Source organism: Stegodyphus dumicola, chromosome 10 (genome assembly GCF_044657685.1).
Source record: "Stegodyphus dumicola isolate Sdum_Otavi_A_Nest chromosome 10, ASM4465768v1".
Classification (NCBI taxonomy): Eukaryota; Metazoa; Arthropoda; class Arachnida; order Araneae; family Eresidae; genus Stegodyphus; species Stegodyphus dumicola.
In genome coordinates this window covers 161,214,146-161,237,269 of record NC_140777.1, presented here as the reverse complement: position 1 = coordinate 161,237,269, position 23,124 = coordinate 161,214,146, and the positions used below count along the sequence as shown (strand labels likewise).

Sequence of the window (23,124 nt, the reverse complement as noted above, 5' to 3'; positions counted from 1 at the left end):
ATTCCCATTTTTATGACTTTCTTGAAGTTTTAAACCTTGTTTTCTTGTTATATTCTCATACTCATCTAATTTTTCTGATAGCTCTGGAGTTTTTAATTTCATTCCCTGGTTGAGAAAATTACCCTTCCATTGGAACCTTATATTTAATTAACTCCATAACTATTACATCTTTCAGATTAGTATCTTAATCTCTATATCCACAATCCACTCCAAAAAATAATGATAAAGTTCATAAGCATAATTTCTCCAAGACTTTTCAGAGGTCCCTTGATGTCGAAAAAAGCACTGTTTCATCTTTTTATATTAGGTTTATATCTTTCTAAGATTAGATTTTTCCCATGTCCTACTTAGTTGCATCTTCAGATGGTTCTCTGGCTAATATATTGGATGTTTCGGTAGGTAAAACACCTAAAAGATAAGCCACACAATCTTTCTTAGGGACCAGAGCCATTTCAGATTTTCTCTCACAACTGATCAAATCTAGTCCCATTTCATCCTTTTCTTCATCAACTTTGCAGTAATTTGTGACAACTGGGTTTTATTGCCCGATTGTACTATATTCGCTACTGATTCTCTAGCTCGCATCTCTTCATTTTCCAATTGAAGCTGCTTTATTTCTAATTCATGCGCCCATGCCAGGCTTTCTTCTCGACCAGCAGTAACTCAGTTCAGAATTGATCTTAACTTTCAACTAATATTACTTTTCAAAGTAATTTAACTTTTCCCTAATTGTAAAACAGATTTTCAGTGATTATTTTTTTAATTTCTGGGACCTTACTGGTGAGCAACACAATTCTTCGGCAACTTCTATTAAATCTTGTTTTCAACCCTTGGCAAGAAAAGACAAAAAACTCTTGGACAGCATATCACAATTAATTTAAAAAGGCTTTTAGCCAATATTAAAAACTTAAAATCAACTTGTTCCAGCTAGAAAGAAGGAAAGAAAAAAAAAAAAAAAAAGAACTCAATTCAATAACAAAATATGTGCAGTTTATTGAACTGAGTTCAATAAAAAAACTGCACATCTTGCTCTTAATAAAAAATACTAAAGCAAATTTAAAAAAAAATTGCCTCCTATGAAGGGACGCACAGTTACAAACATGCCTTCTCCAAGATTCGAAACCAGGCTTACTGCTACAGCAGTCAGTGTCACTAACCTCTATACTGGCTGGGCAGCAGAATATAAAATACAGGGTGTTTATAAAGTCCCGGACCCATTTTAACGTTTAATAACTCATATAATAATAAAGATAGATTAAAATTAATAACATAAATGGTTAGATAGACTCAAAATGTTTCATGACCCTTGTCAATGAACTTCCACATGTGCCCCCTTCGTCCCACGGAGACTATCAAGTTGATATTCAATTTGACACCAGGTATCGGCAAGCATGTTGGCATTCACAGAGGCTATTACAGTTGTAATTCTGGCTTTTAGGTCATCAATGTTCGACACTCTCCTCCTGTAAACGTTGTCCTTTACAAATCGTCAAAGGAAAAAGTCCATAACATTGCAGTAGTTGCCAAAAACAAAAACAAAACAAAGCAAAAAAAAAAAAAAAAAAAAAAAAAAAAAAAGAGAGAGAGAGAGAGATGCAATTAATAAGCAGACGATATTTAGAAAAGTACAGATATTCAGACTGGAAAATGAAATTATCTGAACACGCACAGTTGATATTACAAAAATAAAAGAAAAATATATAAGTTATTCCATCAATAAATTCCATAAGTATGCTTACATCTTCATAATTTTATGAGTTATTAAACATCAAAATGGGTCCGGAACTTTATAAACACCCTGTATTACAAGATATGATAAAAAAGTATCAAGGCTGCGGGTATATTAAGGGAAAGAAAAACTACTTTCAGCATTGTTTTCATTGCCTTGAAACATGCCTGCTTTTATTTTCTTACTTTTTCTTTTTACTTAGTAGCCAGCAACTGCCTTATTGCATTCTTTCAGATTTCTTCAACATCTTCATGTCTCATTCCCTTTGAATAGGACTAGATTTTTAAAAAGAGGAAAAAAATTGCAGATTTGTGATCTAGAGAATACGGCAGTTGTCAGAGCTGGGGAATTCTGTAGTCGGCTAAATGCTTGCTATGTAAACTGAACTGGATGCATTATTATGGTTGAGTTCCCACTCGTTACATGCACATAATTCTGGTCTTTTCTGATGAACAGTGTTTACTTCAATAGCTCTTAAATTAATTTACACTTTTTCGTTGCCCTGCACAGGCAACATGCTTTGGGATTTTGTTATCGATAGAATGCTGCTGACCTGTAAGCCTTCTAATACTTATTTTAAAACTTAACTTGTTATTGGATTATTACTAGATGTTTCTGTATGAATATTTCATCACTTTGTGAATAAACTGAGAGTAGTTGAATTTATTAATGCTATTTCAAAGTAAAACTACTCTCTCGATTTCAGCACCATTTGAATATAGGAACATAAATAAATTACAGGCACAGCGGCGAGTTTGAGAATTCATCAGCATTTAAAAGACAGATGAGTGCATTTTTTATTTTTGATTTATATTTTTGATTTATATATATGTTTTATATTGCTTTCAGTTTTGAACTTGGATACCTCGATCTATTTTTAATGGATCAACCTACTGTAATTAAATTTCATGATTGGGCAAAAGTGGCCTTTACAAGGATTCAGAATAGTGTTACTTCTGATTTATCTAAAAATGAAGTAATTTTGCATGTGGACTACTTAAAAAGGATTTACTCAGGTTTTGATAAATTTCATGCTTAATTCATAAAATTCATGCCAGAACACTCAGAAATTGAAGAATTTGAATCTAAATAAAGTATTTTGGTTTGAAACTTCAATATCAAAACTTGTTAGATTCATTTAAATGTGGCTAATGTGTCAAATGCTTCAGAAAACTCTTATATTAGTAACTTTAAGTTAACGAAGTTAAATATTCCCATTTTTCAGATAACACTGATGATTGGATAAATTTTAAGGACTATTTTGTTGCAAAAGTGTGTAATACTTCTTTACTGAATATTCAGAAATTTCAGTATCTGATCAGATCATTTGCTGATAAACCAGTTTCTATAATTAAACATATTCTGTTATCAAATAATTCTTAAGAAGCATGGGCCAAATTGCTCGCCGAGTATGATAAAAAGAAACAAATCATACATTAACATGATTTGTTTCTTTTTATCATACTTGGCAAGCAATTTTGCCCATGTTAATAAAAACATTTCTGAATCAAAAATGTATTTCACAGGTAGATAATGTTAATTTACGGCAGTTAGCTAATACTTCGAGTGAAGTTATAAGGGGCTTAACCCTCTAACTGCTCAATTTGTGGATCAAAATCGCTTAAAAAATTGTGGGTTTTCTTTTTTTTTTTTTCTTTTATATATTTTAATTCTATATACGAGGGTAAGTTGAAAAATAAGTTTCCCCTGTCGACTGTAGTCAGAGTTGTGTATGAAAGTCAAAAAATAGAATGAGACATTAAAGATATGACATACCTTTATTTTATTATTCTCGTACGAGTAAGTTGAGGCATTTGTCATATCGCTTGATAAGCTTCAAAAAGTGCTCCAAGAAAAATTCACGCTTTGCATATGGAAGAAGCGTTGAACGGCTATGGGCGAAAGGCGACACAGCAGGAAGCACCGATACACCATTGGGTAGAGGTCGCTGCAAATCAAGCAGATGGCGCTGTTGCAGTGCCTGCGCAAAGCGGAGACCAGCCTCTCATTTGAGCCCCGGTAGGTATGGAGAGAAGGTGCATTTTGAATTCATGGTCAAAGGAGGAAGTTAGAGCGGTTATCCGCTATGAATGGGCACATGGAGTATCAGGAACAGAAATTCATAACCGCCTCGTGGAAGTCTATGGGCCAGGTGTGATGTCGAAGCAAATGGTGCGGAGATGGTGTCGCACATTCAGTGATGGACTTCAGCAAGTGGAGGACATACCGAGAGCTGGACAGACGCGCACGGCCACTACAGATGCAAATGTCAGGAAGGTGGATGACATAATTAGAGTGAACCGGTGTATCACCATCGATGAAGTAGGGGAAGAACTTGGAATCTCACATGAGCGAGCTCAAAACATCATCCACGACATTCTTCGATACAGAAAAGTGTCAGCACGATGGGTGCCCCGACAATTGACCTCAACACACAAGGAACAACGCATGGGGGTCAGCCTGGAACATCTTGTGCGTTACCATGAAGATGGCAATGACTTTCTGTTTCGGATTGTGACGGGGGATGAAACGTGGGTCCACTATTACACGCCAGAATCGAAAGCCGCATCTATGGAGTGGAAACATCTGTCATCACCTGTCCGAAAGAAGTTCAAGACAACTCCCTCTGCAGGTAAAGTGCTCCTCACAGTTTTCTGGGACACCCAAGGAGTTTTGTACCTGGACTTTTTGGAGGTTGGAACCATCAATGCTACATGCTACTGTGACACCCTGTAGAAATTGAAAGAGGCGATTCGGAAAAAGCGGCCTGGCCTTCTCACATCTGACGTTCTGCTGTTGGATGACAACGCCAGACCACATTCGGCGACGGCAACGCAAGACCATATTGCAACTCTTGGTTGGGAGCACCTACACCATCCGCCATACAGTCCTGATCTCGCACCAAGCGACTTCCATCTGTTTCCGGCTTTGAAGAAAAATCTCGGGGAAAAGCGCTTTGGAAGCAATACTGAAGTGAAACAAGCCGTTCAACGCTTTTTCCATATGCAAAGCCCTGATTTTTTCCTGGAGGGCTTTTTGAAGCTTATCAAGCGATATGACAAATGTCTCAATGTACTTGGTACCTATGTGGAAAAATAAAGGTATGTCATATCTTTAATGTCTTATTCTATTTTTTTGACTTTCATACACAACTCTGACCACAGTCGACAGGGGAAACTTATTTTTCAACTTACCCTCGTATATTGGAGAATTGAAAAATGCACCTTTCTCTTCCTAGAAAACATTTTTTATATAGATTTTTATCATGAGAAACTAAGTTGCCAGAAAAACCAATTTCAGATATTATCAGGGAGAAAAAAAAAAAAAAAAAAAAAAAAAAACCCTAAAGTTTCAGTCAAATTACAGTTTATTTCTATTTATTGCATACTGTAAAAAAGTAAAATGTATAAAATTTTTGAAAATATGAAGCACTGAGGGGAAAATACCTTAGAAATGCAGTTTAGTATGATAAGCCCTGTTCACAAGAGCAGATTCGACCGGTAGCGAAAACCAGTTCTTCTAACGTGTCCTGTTCACATGGGACAAGCATTAACTGCCTCGCCGAATTGGAGGTAGAACTGGTTGACTGTTCCTTACCTCTCAGGAGCAGGGCAAATGGGGATATTTCCCGTACTATACTGCGCCTTTCACTTAATTTTAGTTACTGCTTGCTGGACTATCAGTGAAACAATTGTGCTGATAGCTGTCTGGGGATGTGATAGCATCCCCCCAAAAATTAGATAGAACTGTACAAGATATGGAAATTAGAGACAAATATAGACAAGGTTACCTGATGCTAGGAATTCCAGAAATATTGTTCAAATTAAAACTTCAACGTGACAAGGGACTCTGCACCTTTTGTATAACGTTTTAAAAAAATTTCAGCATTTTCATCTACTTTTTATGAATATTATTAAATGGTTTTGTGAGACAAAATAATTTTAAGCTGAAAAAAAAATTTGCTAATAATTTTTTTAAAATTAAAATTTTTGAAGAAAAATTTTACAATTAAAATGTCTTTCTTCTCCTACAATTTTATTGTATTTATTAGTGTTCTTAATAACTTCAAGGAATGATTTTGCAATTAATACATTAGTTTCTGAGAAAAAAATAAAAATACACTTTTATCTAAAATCTTTAAAACAAATATGATCTCAGTCACATTTTCTTTTCAAATAATTTTTCTTTTCAGTATTTTGCAAAACCCATCCTTGTTTCTATAAAGTATATAATTTTAAATAAGCAGTAAAAATAATAAATAATTTAGTCCATACCTGTATATGTTTTAGGACTTTAAGTAAAAGGATTTATCGAAAAAATTGCAAAAGGTTTCTCAATTTGCATTTGCAGTTTAAAGAATACAAACTGTCTAAATAGACATTTAATCATTTCAAATCTTTAAAATTTTACTACTGAATTTCAATACACACACACATATATATATAAATCAAACCTAGTACTATTTATTCAATTGGTAAATATAAACATAAATTACAAACCTTTTTTTAAAACCTTATGTGGCCAGAAAAATTGCAAAAAAATCATAAAATCCCAAGGAGAATTTTTCTTTACCTGTTTTTGTTTTGTAAAACATGTTCAAAACAATTTTAATACATTAATTAATTATAATATTGTTGCGTGCATACGTGTTTGTAATAGATTGATAATAGTTCGTAAATGATTGTCATTGCACTCAGATCCAATGATAGCTTAATTAAATTTATTTTATCAACAGAAACACTTCAAAGTTCTGGAATTTTCCACAGAAATACTCGTACAAGTGTTTAGAATATCACTAAGTATAATCAGTAGTTATGCTTCAATCTAATAAGAATGTTAAACACAACAGAATGCAAAACGCATCTTAAGAGAAAGTTAACTCAGAAGTATCTCCTATCTCATGCTGAACTAACAACTGGCAACAATAACTTATATAGTATAAATAATGTCATAAAAATAGTGTGGTATAATGAGATTATTACTTTGAACTGATGCCCAAGAAGAACCAATATTTCCCCATTCTGCTTCATTGTATATCTTTCAAAAAAATAAAAAAATCATCCAATTAATTTCCTTTATAATTTTTTTTTTAAATGTGAAAAGTTTGTTTTATAAGCTATGAAAATGTCGGAAGTTTGTAACCCCAAAATATTTTTAAAAAAAATTACGCTAAAAACTTCATTTAATTTTTTTTCCTCCACAGCGTGTTATGATCCAAACTATAATATTCTGAGATTCTCAGTTTATTTGTTAATATTTGCAAAAAATCATTTCAACTTTAAATTTGAAAATAATCTAATCCTCTAAAAATCAAAAGCGTGACACCACATCCACAAGCAGTGTATGTATAAAGTTTGAGTTCTATATCTTATCGGGAAGCAGTTTAAAAATCCATGACCATCTTTTAACCATAATGACAGGCACCAAGAGTGAACTAAATAACAGCTTATAAGATAATAATAATAATAATTAAAAAGCATATATTTTTCAAGAACCATTGCGAAAGTTCAGGTACCAGTTGCAAAAGTACAGATTACAAAATTAACAACAGTAAACAACGTTAAAAATGTGTAAACAGCATTAGAAATCTGCCAATTCGGAAGCGTGATTGTTCACAAAGGCTTAGGTGTAAAGGGAAGGAAGACGGTGGTCTTCTAAACTGGTTCTAAAGACGAAACTCTTTCATGTCTCCTTTTTCTCCTCTTGCTAATGGCAGTTGTGCAAAGGAGCGTTGCATGTGAATGGGGCTATAGAGTACAAAACAGGTTTCAAAGCAAAGTCCAACTTCACAGTCTTTGCACCAGATTCAATAAATCTACTTAATTATTAATCTAATTAATAATTCAATAATTTTATTAAATAACCAAGATAATCACTGAATGTTTTCTAGCAGCCATTTCTGTAAGAAAAATGCGGCAAAAAGTGAAGTTTGAGCGGTAATACCATGTGCCTTCAAATGCCGCAATTTAGTGGACAGCTAACGATATCAGTTGGCTAAAACGTCTAATACTGTATATAATTTATTTCAATTGTTAAACAGGAAAAAAAACGTGATGCGCTCCTCAATAAAGGAAGAAAAACACATGCCCGCAGAAATCATGGGATGAGCAGATTTTGCTACATTTGAGTTGCTCGTGGAAATCGTGGGATGAGCAGCCAGAGGGTTAAAAGCTCTTGGTGACAAAGCAACTTCTAGGGATGCACGGTTAATATTCATGCTGCTTTAAAAGGTAGATTCAGAAACTCGAAAGCTATGGGCACAAAAAAAAAAAAAAAAAAAAAAAAAAAAAAAAAAAAAAAAAAAGTGGAAGAAGATTTTTTTAAACAGTGGAAGATCATTTTTTGAATTTTTAAATTTAAGGTGTTCTCTCGATATTATCATAAATAAAGAAGCAGAAACTAAAGTTGCTTATAAAAATGGCAATATTAGTTTCACAACATTACAGAATTTAAAATTTAATACAGTACAAAGTCCAAGATCCAGACGTCCAATATCTGGAATGATCTAAAATCCGGACTTCAAAACAACCACCACTACTTTTTTTTTTATTCATTATTATTTTTTTATTCCTTGTTTTGCGTGTGTGCATGCTTTACGTATGCATATTTGATACCCCCCAGGCATAATAAAATACATGGAGAGTCCCAATTCTTAATTTTATTTTGGTACTAAATAAAATACTTCGTTATTGAAGAAACAGTCATTTTAGCATAAATTTGTCTGATCAATAATTTGGCTCAGTAGCTATGCATCTGCTTGGCATACATCTCAAACAGAAATATTCTACATAAACACATCGTTGATTTTACACATACTGATATTTTATATCTCTGACGCCAACCTGGCAAATCATTATCTATTATATTTCATAATACTGCCCCTTACCAAGGACTGCATGCCCCGGGCAGTACAATCCTTGGTCAAAAGCCAAATTCGATACTACCAAAATGCAATAAAACAAACAAATAACATAACTAAAGAAACAAATAATTACTCTATTTACAAGTAACATACACAAATTAACTACATAACGATTTTAAATTATATAAATTAAAGTTCAGAATAAATTTCAGTCTTAGGCTTTTCATTAAGTTATACCCGGGTCAAATACTTTTTCACTGCAGTTCTCAGATGTGTTTCTGTTTTGCACATCACAGTCGGAAGATTCAGTCCTTTCAGATTTTTCATCCACAAGAAGATCTGAAACAATTTATTCAGCAGTCTGTAGTTTATTGGCATCATGCGTACAGTTCACCTTGGTATTTTTAGCAATTGGTACCTGCTTGTTTTCCTCTATTTCCTGAAAACCAGTTTCGATGTTTGCATTAGAGTTATGAACAGAATACAATTCTTTACAAGCAGAAGTATCCTGGTTTAGAATCAAGTCCGTGTGTGCACAATCAACACTATGAGACACAGTTTTGTGGAGTGGGTGAATTTTCTTGCAGTACTAGAGCACTCTGCATAAGGTGCATATCAGCTCCTTCCATCTCTGCATCTCGTGCATTTTCAGATAGTTCAATACTTGCTCATTGTGACTTCATAATTTCACTATCAGTTTCGATGAACTTAACAGTCACATTTTCACTTTCTTTCTCATCCACTTCAGGCACTTCAGAGACAAAAGCTTCTTTCCCATCTTTTATTTATGTTTTCGTTCTTTTTCTTTAATATTTCATCCACCATTTCCTGATATTTCTCAGATACTTCACCAGCAATATCCTTTATCATGAACACACAGGAATCTTCATCCTTTGATTCTACAGATGCCACTTCTGTCATTTCCACATCTCCTTTTATGGCTCCAGCTTCTTCTGTACGCTCCACTTTCACCTGTTGGAGATGCTCTCGCAGCTTTTATTTCTTTTTAGCATGATTTAATTTCGATCGGTAATATGTTCATATCCTGCTTTTAGTTCTCCATATCCGACTTTCAACTCTTCATTTCTGGCTTTTATCTGTTCTTTAACTGAGCTGACGGTGCACTCGATCTTTTCTTGGAATGCAGCAAAGGCAGTCATGAGCTGTCTTAATTGTTCTTCCATCAGTCTTGTCACAGGCATTCACTCTCAAATCTCCTTTCTGACACCAGCAGTTATGTTTTTTTTTTTTAGATACAGGTTCATGGATTTGGAGTTAATAATGAGAACACTTGGTGAAGTATCAAAACAGAATTTATTAGCTAATATTACTCAGGACAGCTCCAAAAAAAAACGCTTACAGTCGTCGAAATGGCAAACTCGCTGAAGCAATCAGCAACACAGCTTTTACGCTAACAGGCAATAACAGTGAAAGCAGCTTCATGGCAAAGCATCAGAGTACAGCTCATGACTCGGTTCAGTTGTTCTCAGAACTCTACGTACTCTCGAGACTCTCCACGCTACAGCTCGCGAAGCACTAGATAGCCTCAATGATGCACTAATTCACGATACTGCTGACGATCAACTCGATGGACTAGGCACTGACTGACTGCCACTCCCCGTGCAAGCAGGATTTATGTAGCTTTTGGGCTGCATTCGAGAACATTCTAGGCCAAATGGGTAAGAAGTCGTTCCAGAAGGTTCACCATTCATCTACGGCATATCGCCAATTTTGTCACAAAATGGGCAATTTCACGGCAAATATGGCAACCCTACCTTCCCTTCTCATTTTCTGGTAAAGATTCTTTGAGGAAAATTATCTTACCATGGCTGGGCATTTCGTAACAATATTGATTACAAACTTAAGAGTTTCTGGAAAATGAAGGATACTGTCGATATTGGCAAGAATGAATTTCTGACATGTGAGGAACAATTTTGTGAGTCACATTTTCAAAACACTTATTCTTTTCATTCAGATGGGCGATTTGCTGGTAACTTCCATTTTTATAAATCGCATTTGAAGTTGGATGATTTGAAACTGGCAGCAAATTCTAGGTTGCATTCAATGGAACGAAAATTCAAAGATAATTAGGAATTTGAAAAACAGTATAGATTTTATGTATGAATATGAATAGTTCAGTCATATGTCTGATAATTTATCTAACAAATACAATGCAGAAAAACTTTATCTTCCTCATCATGCAATCATTAAACCTTCTAGCCACGACAAAATTGAGAGTAGTTTTTGATGCATCCTGTAAATCTGAAAACCATTAATCATTGAATTCACTTTTAGGTTAGGTTCAAAATTATAAAGAGATATTTTTGAGATTTTGATTAATTTTCAATTTCCTAAAATTGCTTTCATGGCTAACATGGAGAAGATGAATCATCAGGTGATGGTAGCCCCTGAAGATCAGAATTATCACTGATATTATGGCGATACAATTCCAGTGATGTAAGACGCATATACAAATTGGAAACAGTTAGATACGGTCTTTCCTCTGCTTCATTTTTAGCAACCCGATGTCTTAAGTAGATATCTTTAGATTCTAAGGAAGAATCAGATGTATTGCATATGTTGCAAAAGGATATGTATATGGACGAGTTATTGTCGGGTGCAAATAAAGTTAATGATGTGCAGAAAGTGTGCAAAAAGATATCTTCAATTTTACATACATGTGATTTTGATTTGATGACATGAAATTCAAATTCTGTAGAATTCTTAACTGAATTTAAGGAACATTGTTCTTTGAATTCTGATTTCGAGATATCTCCTAATTCGAGTTCGAAAGTTTTGGGGCTTTTTTGGAATTCAACAATGGATACCTTCACTTTTAAAGCTATGCTGCAACTCAACACATCTATAACAAAGAGATACATATTGGCAGAATCTGCTAGCATTTTTTATCCCTTAAGCCTCCTGGCTCGTTGCACGATATAGATTAAAATATTCTATCAAAAGTTATAGTTAGTTAAAGCTGACTGGAATTTAGTTATTCCCCAGCACCTCTCAGATGACTGGTTTAAATTTCAAGATACATTGTGTCAAATCAATAATTGTGAAATTCCAAGATGTGTCATACTTACAACGGACAGTGTTATTTAACTACATGGATTTTGTAATGTTTCTTCACTGGACTATGCAGAAGCCATCTACTGTCACCAAAAATGCAGTAGCACATTTAAGGTTAATCTTTTGGCAGCAAAGACTAAAGTCACGCCTATAAAGCAAATATCCATTCCTCAATTAGAACTTTATGCTGCATATCTGTTGACCAGATTAATTCGATATTTTTGGATACTTTAAACAAGTTTAATTTTGAAATTTATGCTTGGACAGATTCTAAAGTAATTCTGTCTTGGGTATCCACTCATCAATGTAAGTGGAAAACTTCTGTTCCAAATAAAGCATCTCAAATTACAGAAGTGATACCTATTAAACACTGGAATCATATTCCTCCTAAAGAAAATCTTGCAGACATGAATCTTATGGTATTGAACCTCAGTTCCTACTGACATGTACTTTGGGGTGGAATGGTCCATTACGGCTCCATCAGGTAGAGAAAAGAATGGCCTAAATATGAATTAAGATCTGAAGATAATACTGAATGAAAGGCTGAACAAAGATCTGATCCTATTTTTAGTTCTCATATATGTGACTTGAATTATTTATTAGCTAATCTATTCAAAGATTTTTCTTTGTGTTGCAAGATTGTTTGCATTCTGGCTTACTTGCCAAATATTTATTATTAATTGCAAGAAGCATCTTGTTGCTAAGAGCATTTTGCATAGCAATATTAACTCCAATTGCCTTATGCCGCTAACATTTCTATAGATTACAGTAGCAGAAAAGATCATTTTTCATTGGATTCAGAATCATCATTTCCAAGATCATTTGCAATATATTAAAGGAAAGAAACCTTTACCCAAGAAGAGCCAACTACGTTCTCTTTGTCCGTTCATAGACGAAGATGGTCTTTTACGGGTGAGAGGACGTCTTCCAAATTCATCTTTAAGATTGAATGCAAACATCCTGTAACATACTTCCTTCTCAACATAAATTTAGTGAATTATTGGTGAGAGAACTTCATATCACTCACCTGCATGCTCGTCCATCTTTATTATCCCATCTTATCAGGCAATCTTACTGATAATTGGAGGGAAAAGTCTAATATGCAGTTGTGTTAACCACTGTTTAATACGTCATCGATTTAAAGCTGCTTCAACTCTGCAATTGATGGGTAACTTACCTGAACATCATGTGACTTTAGAAAGACCTTTTTTTCCCATCTGGTGTGAACTATGCTGGTCGTATTACCCTTAAATTCAATAAAGGTCATGGTTATAAAACAATGAAAGCTTATATAGTTTGTTTGCTTGTTGACTAAAGCTGTGCATATGCAGAAGCAGTCAGTGATATAACGGTGGACTCGTATTTGCTGCGCTTAGACGCTTCATGTGAAACTCCAAGATGAATTCATTTCATGTCGTGGTACACCACAGCACATTTATAGTGACAACGGTACTAATTTTGTAGGAGCATGCTGAAAACTACAGGAACTATATCAGATTTAATCTTCTTTGCATGCAACAGAATTAGTGTCACAAGAACTAACAAAGTCATCTTTTGAATAGTATTTTATACCGCCTGCTTCACCACACTTCAGAGGAATTCGGGAAGCTGGCATTTGCTCAGTGAAATTTTATCTGAGAAGAATTTTTAAAAAGGGTCTTTTTTGACTCACGAAGAGTTATCAACGGTACTTACTCAGATCGAGGCTAATTGATATTTAAAATTAATATCATGATTGTCACTTTTAGCATAAGGAATAATTTTTCTGTTATCGATTGCAAGCAGGGTGTCAGAATCCACAAAAAATTCAAAAAGTTCTTTTTCTGTTTTCTTATGTCATATACAGTTGACTTTCCAATGCTATATTCCTTGCATAATTTGAGATGGATATACGCTTATCCATTTTTTGCAACAATTCCACATTTTGTTTAATGGACATTGAACTATGCTGTCGCATTGTAAATCCTGTTAAAGCTCCAGAATTAGAAATGCTTTTCGACAAAATCGAAAGTTCAAACTGGAATTTTCATCAAATTTCTGTAATAAAAACAGCCTGCAAAATAATTAAGCTGGATCAAATCAAAAAGTTAAGAAACAGCGCAATCATCTATATTGGCTGAATTTTTTTAGAATCAGTAAAGTATAATTTTTGAATCTTGAATAAATTAATTCCCTCATATACTTAAAGCTTATCACTAGATATCTTACCACCTGATGCAATCTCTGTGGGTTCTAAATTCTGCTACCACGTGCCTCTCCAAGTTCTAAATTTTTGCCCCCCCCCCAAATTTTGGATCCCAGTGCTTTCCTTAAATTCTAAAAATTTTGTCATCCCATAATTTTGTTCCCAGGCGCTTCTCTAAATTCCAAAAATTTTGTCTCCCCTAAACTGCTGCTGCCCAGTGCAGCCATATGGGCTTTGGTGCTGATTCTGGGTTTTATGTGAATAACAATTCAGTTATTCTTAATTCAAATAGCACTAAATGTAATCTTTCAGTCTATGAATATCATTAAGAAAATCTATTTTTAACATACGGGGAAAAAATTTTTGCTCGTCAAGATTTTGTAGCGCATTTAATTTAGATCTGTAATCATCGCCAAGCGTAATGTCAATATAAAAGGTTACCATACATTTTGTTATTCAATTACTAAAATAAAAACAAAAATTGTTTAAGCATTGCTGCAGAGTCATTACTCAAGTCCTCCTGTGCTGATACACATGCAGTGATGAAAGCAAAGTAAAATAAATAATGACTCACGGGGTTGGTGTCAGGGACATAAAATATTAGTAGGTGTAAGGTGTAGGTGTAAGATTCTATGTAGAATGTTTTGGTTTGAGATGTATGCCATGCAGATATTGAGCAAAATTACTGATCACAAAAATTTATGATAAAATGATTGTTTCTTCAATAATGAGGTACTTTATTTAGTGCCAAAGTGAAATTAAGAATCGGAACTCCCCACGTTTTATTATGGAGAGAGGGAAAAAATCAAATGCACTTGCACAAAGAATTAAAAAAAAAAAAAAAAAAAAAAAGAAGGCGGGGTTGGTGGCTTTGAAGTCTGAATTTGAGATCATTCCAGATCTTGGTCTTTGTATCCGACTTCTTTTCAGCAGTAGTGCAAGTAGCAGCATGCCAAACCTAACCTGAAGACAGACACTGTGGTTCTTATCATCGAAGATCTATATCCACCATTAATATGGCCTACCAGGATCATCAATATTCATCCTGGCAAGGACGGATTAGTTCGAATAGTAACAGTCAAAACTAAGACTGGTACTTTCAAAAGACCAAAAAATAAACTTTCCCTTTGTCTTTGTATCAAGACTTTGTATAAGATAAGAGTATGTTTACATACATACCTCTCAAATTACTTTACACTTTTTCATTGCATTGTGTTGGCAACAAACATTGGGATTTTGTTGTCGATAGAATTCGATCGCTAGAATGTTGCTGACCTGTAAGCCTTCTAATACTTATTTTAAAAACTAACTGTGTTATTGGATTATTACAAGATGTTTACGCACGGGCATTTCATTATTTTGTATTAACAAGTTCATTTGAATAAACTCAGAGTAGTTGAATTTAGTAATGTTATTTAGAAGTGAAATTACTCTCAATTTCAGTGCCATTCGAATATAGTAACATAAACAAACACTGTCTATTAAATACTGTAGCTATGCATGGGAATACTTCTGATTATAGTGTAGCAAAATAAAGCGTATTCATGATGAAAAATGCCCTTGCAGATAAAGAAAATAGTCAACAGAGCTTTGATATTGCACTGATTCATTTCAGTTTTTCTGGATATTAGAATGATTAGGATCATCTTCTGGAAAGACGGTCTTAATTTCAGGGTCACAGACCTATGATTCTTCACTTATTATGTACATTTTCAAAGAGTTTTGTTATTCTCAGCATAAACTTCAGAAACTTGTGCCTCATATCTAAATTTTCAGGAAGCATAGAGTGTACAGAAGAGTAACAATACTGAACTTTTCAAAGATTGCATGGATAATGATTTGATTATTTTTCTATACAAATAATGTACATTTTTGAAGTTTTCTCAGTTTTACTGGTTACAAATTTCTTGGAATGTTCATTACTTTCAATCAAGCTTTTGGAAAACTTAAATGCAAATTTTAAACCATAATGAACATAATAACAATGTACTTGTTCATGCACTTGTTCATTCCTTGAGCATTCCTGTAAACAAACAAAATGAAATAAGACATTATGCTTACATGCCTTGATCCAAACTGCCTTTCTTTGCATGTTTCCTCATAAGCATATATTATCAGTCCCAATACTTTTTAATCTCCTAAAATTTAAACCCAGTTGTTCAAAATGGTGTAGACAAATGACAGGAGAAGTTTGTTTTTTAATATTATTGCACTGTAAATTAATGCAACCTAGCTCTCGTTTAATAGAGGGAAGACTTTCTTCAAAACACAGCTATGCATTTGTTACAAACAAATCTCAATAAGATGCAGTAAGACATCCTAGGAAACCATACAGTATTACAGGAGGGAAAGTTTTACTGGGAAATCTTCATATATTTTTAAGGTCCTACTCATAGTAATTCAGATTTTAAACCAAATTAAGCCTTTCATAACAGTTTGGTTCACCAATGGCACAGCATTAAGAGGGCTGAACACCTGGCTGTTTGAACAGAATTCAAATCCTGGCAAACAGGCTGGTTGCATGAGAGTTTTTGTAGTTTTTTCCATCTGTAACATGGATACAACCCATTTTTCCTCAAAATGGCCTCCACAAAGGCACCTCTTCCATTAAGCAGATAACCCTTGTGTGATTTGCCATAATCTAAATAACACTTATAACAGTGTTATTTTCATTATAATCATAGTATAAATTTCAGGACAGAATAATAATGTAGCACAACAACCTTCAAAGATGAGAAGCAGAACGTACGAGAAAGCAATGGTAAACTGCTTAGAAATATCCACTGAAGAAAACAGAATTGGAAACATTATCGATTTTCTCACATACACAACGTTGAATCTGGTTTTAGCCACCATATGCCTTACTTACAATCGCTTGATATTGTAGAAAAAATTGAACTTCATCTACTGCAGACATGGTGCATTTAAATATTAAAAAACCCTCATGGATAGCACTGGCATCAAAATATACTACTTGTTAATTCTGTAAAAGTAAAATGTTGTCACCCTAGAATGCAATAGGTATTATGAAAAGATTAAGCTGTATTAAACCGTGAAACATTATTAGCGTTATAAATGTTTTATTAGTGTGCATTCTTCTTTTATAAAATTTTCTCTTTTTAAATATTACAGAATTTAAAGTCATTATCAACAATGTGACAAAAGATTTAAAAGTTCACTTAAATTCTTTTGGAAACTTATTTATTTTATTTCCTAAATGTACTGCTCTGCACAAAATTTTGATTTTTCATGTTCTTTACTTCCTACTATTAATTTTTACATTATTTCATTATTTTTTAAATCATATTTATAATTCTTTCCACTGGTGAAGGGAACTTTATGGCTTCAAAAACTTCTTTATTTCAGATTTCAGCATTTAAAGAATAAAATCCATTTATAAAATGTTCTATAATTGATTTATGATACCTACACTGTTGCTAGGATTTTCACCTAAGCATGCTAGGGAAAGTTACTACTCATTGTTTACTTCAAATTATGCACCCTTGGAAGTAGATATAACACTATAAACTGTAAATTTAAGAAAAACAACTTAATAAATGAACTGTTTGGTAAAACTACGACAGCAGAAATTTTATTTTTTTATAACAAGATAGAAAGAAAGCATTTTAAAGTTTCCCTAAACTGGGAGAGAGGTAAGATATAACAAAGGAATATAGGAAATCAAATAAAAATGTAAGCAACGGAAAACGATATATTTGTTCTTCGATTTGAAAATATATGTATTTAAATAAGTAAAAAGTTTGTTAATGTATATATAAAAATAACATCATGCAACAGCATAATTAATTAAGCAAATAATGCACTTACTAGTTAAAACTATTTTCTTCTCTTGCAAGTCACATACATGAGGGATAATTGGTATCTTAGCATATATAGCTGCCTCAAGAAATGATGTGAAGAACAATAACGGGCTGACCATAAACTTATCAATAAATGATGACACACTTTTGGTCCATTTTTCAGCACAAACAGCTATTTGAAGCATAACCGGTAATGGTTTTCTATGGGTTAAGAACTTGGCAAAATACAACATTACTTCCTTTAACTATAAGGAAAAGTTATTTAGCAATTAATGACATATATGAAAACGTACCAACAAAATAGAATAAATTCTCTAGAACATTTTTTAAAATTATCATTCAGTTAAATAATATGATAAAAAAACTGCAAACTTTACGAGTTAAAATAACTAATCTTCTCAAAGATTTAACAGTTTAAGAACTCGAATTTTGGAGAAAACATAATACAAATGGGAACATCAGAAATGGGACAAGGGAGAATATAAAATTATTCTATTTTATTTCAGAAACAATTTCAGTCTCTCAAAATATTAGTTTGGATATAGACTCAAGCTTTATTCAATCTATCATTCTTAAAATGGGTTAGATAGAATTTTTCATTTGAGACACTAATAATTTATCAGCAGAAAACATGACTTTTTAAATACAAATAATTAAAAACAGTAGTTCTTCACCTTTCTAGAAGTATTTTTTAAAGATACAAATCAATTTTATGTTTATTTTTATTACAACTTCAGAATGCATATACTCGCAAAAAATTTTCTTGCATATGAATTTCTCGTATGTCTCAATTACTCTTCTTATTCATTCTTATATATTTCAAATTAATCGCTATTTTGAATTTTCAAGCTCAACAGCTTGATAAATAGACATACTTTTCTATCGAAACTGCACACATAAAAACTGCATACATTAAAAGGGTATGCATAAAAAAACATGGATTTCCGAAAAACAGCTTAATTACTTTGCAACTAATCACAGTGCCACAACATGTAAATAAAAATGAAAATTTAAATGCGAATGAATATGATGCATAACTACATTATGATACAAATAATAATGAAATAATGTATAATGATGGAACTAGAAGAAAACATTTATTTTTAGGAAACAAACAGAAATTTTGCCATCAGTGGAAAATATAATCTCCTCTGCCTTACACATGCAAACCACAATACAATTCTTATCCTTAATAAGTTAATTAATTAGTTTGGGAGAATAAACATTAAAATATGAAAGATTACTTGCTAACTGGCTAAGATTCATAAACACTGGTTGTCTAATGTAGATTGAAGCCTCAGCAAATGAGCTGGTTATACGAGTGTTTAAATGGTTTTTTTTCTCTGTAATATGAGAAATGATTGAATTTCACTTAGGAAGGTCTTCCATGAAGATACTTTTCCCACAAGCACTTTGTCATAATCAAAGAAACACACAGAAAAGAGTACTGGACTCCATTATTATTGTGGACTAAATTATTTCCTGTATCAATTCACATGCCCTTTTTGCAAGGTAAAAGTAACAAATACCACTGGCTATCTTAAATTTCCCATACCCAGTTTGCTACAGTCTAAAGCAGTGGTGCCCAACCTTTGGCCTATCACGAGACATTTCCAAAACATCAACATTTTTGTTAAACACATTTCTAATTGTATGTGATACATCTGAAATATTAATTTCGGCAAATGGGTTTGAAATGAATAATAATATTGGTTGAACTTTATGGAAATCAAAGAAGCAGAGTTCAAAATTATTTTTCAATGCATTTAGGTTTTCTGAGTATTTCCCTGTTTCAATTGCCTTGTGATTATTAATATGGCTTGATAAATTCTAAAAATGGGTGAATTTTTTTCTTTCATCTGATTTATCCATAAATTTAACTTTATCTGAAAAGGAGTTACATTCCCAGTCAATTGAAAAAGTTTTTTTTTTTTTTTTTTTCTTCTCTTTTCCCTGGAGTTCTTCACTCAGTTTGTTTAGTTTAGCTGTTATATCCGTGAGAAAATACAGGTCGGATAAGCAATTACTGTCGTCCAATTCTTTATAACTTTCATTTCCGGATTCCAAAAACTGCTTTATTGGCAAAAGAAGTTCTACAAATCTTCTTAAGTACTTTTGCCCTGCTGAGCCATCTAACATCGGAATGAAGCAATAAGATTCCATGTTTACTATCAAGTTCATCAGTCAGCAATCAATTATTTTATAATGTATTACAAGATATCTCTTATGACTATAAATGCTTACCATATTTTAACAATTAAGAAATATAAATGAATGGTTATTTTTAAAATATATTTTGTTCATAGTACCTAATCAGGCTGGTGAGCACATACAAAATGATAGGCAAGCATACTTGTGCTCACAAACACAAGGTTGGGCACTGCTGATCTAAAGTCTTCAGCAATAACTAAATTCTAGGCACATTTGTTTAGTAATTAAATTCTTGTTGTGATGGATAAAGAAATTGTTTTTAAGATATAGCATTTTTTCTTCTATTACTTTGTCCCACCTTCCTATCAACAGTTTCAGATTCTTTAAATTGTCTCCAGGACAATAACAAGTCTCCACTTCAGACTATTTAGCATCAAATGAAACTTTGATGCCACAAAAAACTGTATTGCCTTGATAAATACTCAAATCGTTTAGTGAATCAAAGAAGTCTGTGCAGAAAAATTCTTTGTGCAAAGTATTTAAAATTTGATTTATTTTGTTTGCTCATTTGATGCAAAAGAAAGACGATTTTTTTTTAATGGAGCGTTATTGTTTTAATAAATATAAGGAATTTTTAATGGAACATTATTATTTTAATAAATGCAAAGAAATTTTTTACCATTGTATATAAAAATATAATAATGAAACCACTTAATAATGCAAAGAGATAATCACATTAATACCAATAATAGTTCTTAAATGATAAATTCATGATTGCTGGTTCACTCATAATCATGCAAAGATAACATGAAAACAGGCAACTTTTGTCATGCACAGAAATGTCTTTTCTTTTATCTAAGCTTCTTTTCAAGGGATGTTTAAAGGTTGCACAATTCTGAGGCAAGAAGTAAAATACAGCCATCCGTGGAAGAATACATAATTTAGAAAATGTCAGAGATTTTAAAAAATGCACAATTTTATGTACAATAATAATAGAATTGGATACTTTGTGTAATTTTTAATTAAAATAAGAAAGCATGAAACAGAGTGAACTGTTTACTAATATTAACAAATTCTACAATTGGTAAATCACTTTCTAAATGCCTCCCTCTTTTTTAAATTAAGGTATACTTTTATCATCAGATAAAATACATTAAAATAACATTACTACAAAAATTAATGAGAGAATTTTTCTATAATTTAACTTCAGAATCAAATAAACCAGCATAGGCTACATTTTAAATCTCTATTTACATTTCTCGAAACATCTCACATTGCCACAAACAGATGCAATATAATTTAAAATGTATTTTACGGTTGAAACTTAAAAATATTTTTAGAAAAATTAATTATATAAGAATAATTTTGCAAAATATAAATACATAAATAATAAATGTACATAGCATCATTCTAAATAAGTAAAATTCAGCAGGGAAATATGAAAAATTAAAATATTATGACAATATAGCAAAGAAAACTAATGCTAAATACTGCAATATTTCCATTTAAAAAATCTTATCAATCAAACAGCTTTCTTTAAATAATTCTATACTGATAACATATTCTCAAATACAATTTTATAGAAAATACTCAAAATTTAAAACCTTACCTCTTTCATCTGATCAGAAATTAAACAGCTTCCATCATCAAGAATAAAATGGCAACAGCGGTCAAAATTTACTTTATCTTTTCCCAAAAATTTAAGCAAACAAGCAGGAACCGCAATCAAAATATCACAACCATTTAACAAAGCAGTAATCTTTAAAAAAATATTAAAAAAAAGGTAAAAAATGCAAGTTTTTCTGGGGAAGGATTAGCATCAAGAAACTTTTTCTTTTGGTCAAAATTATAAAACAAACTCTCATACCTTGTTTCTTTTATTTCTGCCATCAGCAAAGAGGGTTAAAACTTTCAATTTAGTGTCTCCCAGAAAGAGATGAATTAAATCATATACTGCCTGCACCTTTTCCCACGATGAACACAAAATAACAGCAACAGGCTATGAACATAATATTAAGAAATTAAAACAAATAATACTTTACAAAAAATTTAAATAACCATACCAAAAAAAAAAAAATACATTGAAAGATGTTTCCCACAAATATTACAGGGTTCCTAATCAAATTCAAATTTTAACTGCACTGACCAAACGATATTAACTAGTTATGTAGTATAAGTAGGTAAATAATTTAACTACTAAAAAATACACTACAATAATTAAGAGCATTATAAAATTTAGTATTTGCTCCATTGGAGTAATAAATTTGAGATGCCTTTGTGGTAGAATTAATCCGGCTGACTGTCGGACTGCTAGCTTTGCTTCATCATTGCATGTAAATTGCTGTCCTGCAAGGAATTTTGTCAGAGGACTAAAAATGTGGAAATCACTATGGGCAAGGTTTAGACTGTATCAGGGGTGGTACAGAATCTTCCAGTGAAATGACTGGAGCTTGTTGGCAGTTCTGATTGCTACATGTAGCCTTGCACTGTCACTGAGGATAACCACTTTGTCCAAATCAAGAATCCTTCAACACACTGTTACTTTATGGCAGCCTGCAGACATGACAGTGTGGAACAATTACTCTCAGCATTGATGGTTGGACCTTGTGGCATGAAATCCAATAGGAGAGGTCCATTGTGACCCCAGAAATTATTAACATCACTTTCCCAACAGATGGCACTAAATGAAATTTTTTTGTCGCTGGTGAACCCGGATGTTTCCACACCATGCTCTGCTTCTTTGATACCGATGTGAAATGCAATATCACGTTTCATCACCAGTAACAATCTGGTCTATAAAACTTCCAACCTCTTTGGCATATGATTGCAGATGATTCAGTGAAGCTATCATTCGCTTGCCTTTCATCATATTCAACTGCTTAGACACCCACCAACATGAAAACTTCTGGTACACTAAGAACCTACAAATGATGTTGTAAACATTCTAATACGAAATGCCAAGCTCTCGGGAAATGTCCTCAAGATGCACATGCCTATCTGTTTTCACCATTGCATTTGTGCTGGAAATGCCATCAGTCAGCGACGACTGCAGCCTTCTCGAACGCTCACTGTCTACACATGTCTTCACAACCTTTTGCGAACTCACATCACCACCACCTTACAATTGTCAAATCAAGACACTTTTCCCCATACATGAACTGGATTTCCCTGTGGATTTTGATGGGTGTTCATAACTTGCTCTATAGCAGGGGTTTCTTAAACTTTTTCAGTCGTGACCCCTTTTTATGACTGAGATTTTTTCACGACCCCTAGGACTCCATAATATTTACAAAAAATTATT

The 23,124-nt window shown here is 32.9% G+C and overlaps 1 protein-coding gene across 10 annotated transcripts in view; it reads right to left on the bottom strand.

Annotated features, from left to right (window-relative positions):
- Window positions 1–23,124, bottom strand: part of LOC118187598 (putative ATP-dependent RNA helicase TDRD12) — a 342,589-nt gene that overhangs the window by 105,991 nt on the left and 213,474 nt on the right. For 8 of the 10 annotated variants that reach the window (XR_015043602.1, XR_015043603.1, XR_015043601.1 and 5 more), the window contains 3 exons: window positions 21,691–21,822; window positions 21,433–21,582; window positions 17,680–17,917 (listed from right to left, as the gene is read on the bottom strand). Coding sequence is in view for 6 of the 10 variants with exons in the window: in XM_085825776.1 (XP_085681902.1) it covers window positions 17,680–17,917; window positions 21,433–21,582; window positions 21,691–21,822 (520 nt within the window). In the remaining 4 variants the exon portion in view is untranslated. The remainder of the gene's footprint in view (window positions 1–17,679; window positions 17,918–21,432; window positions 21,583–21,690; window positions 21,823–23,124) is intronic. The other 2 variants (XM_085825779.1, XM_085825781.1) reach the window with 2 other exon arrangements.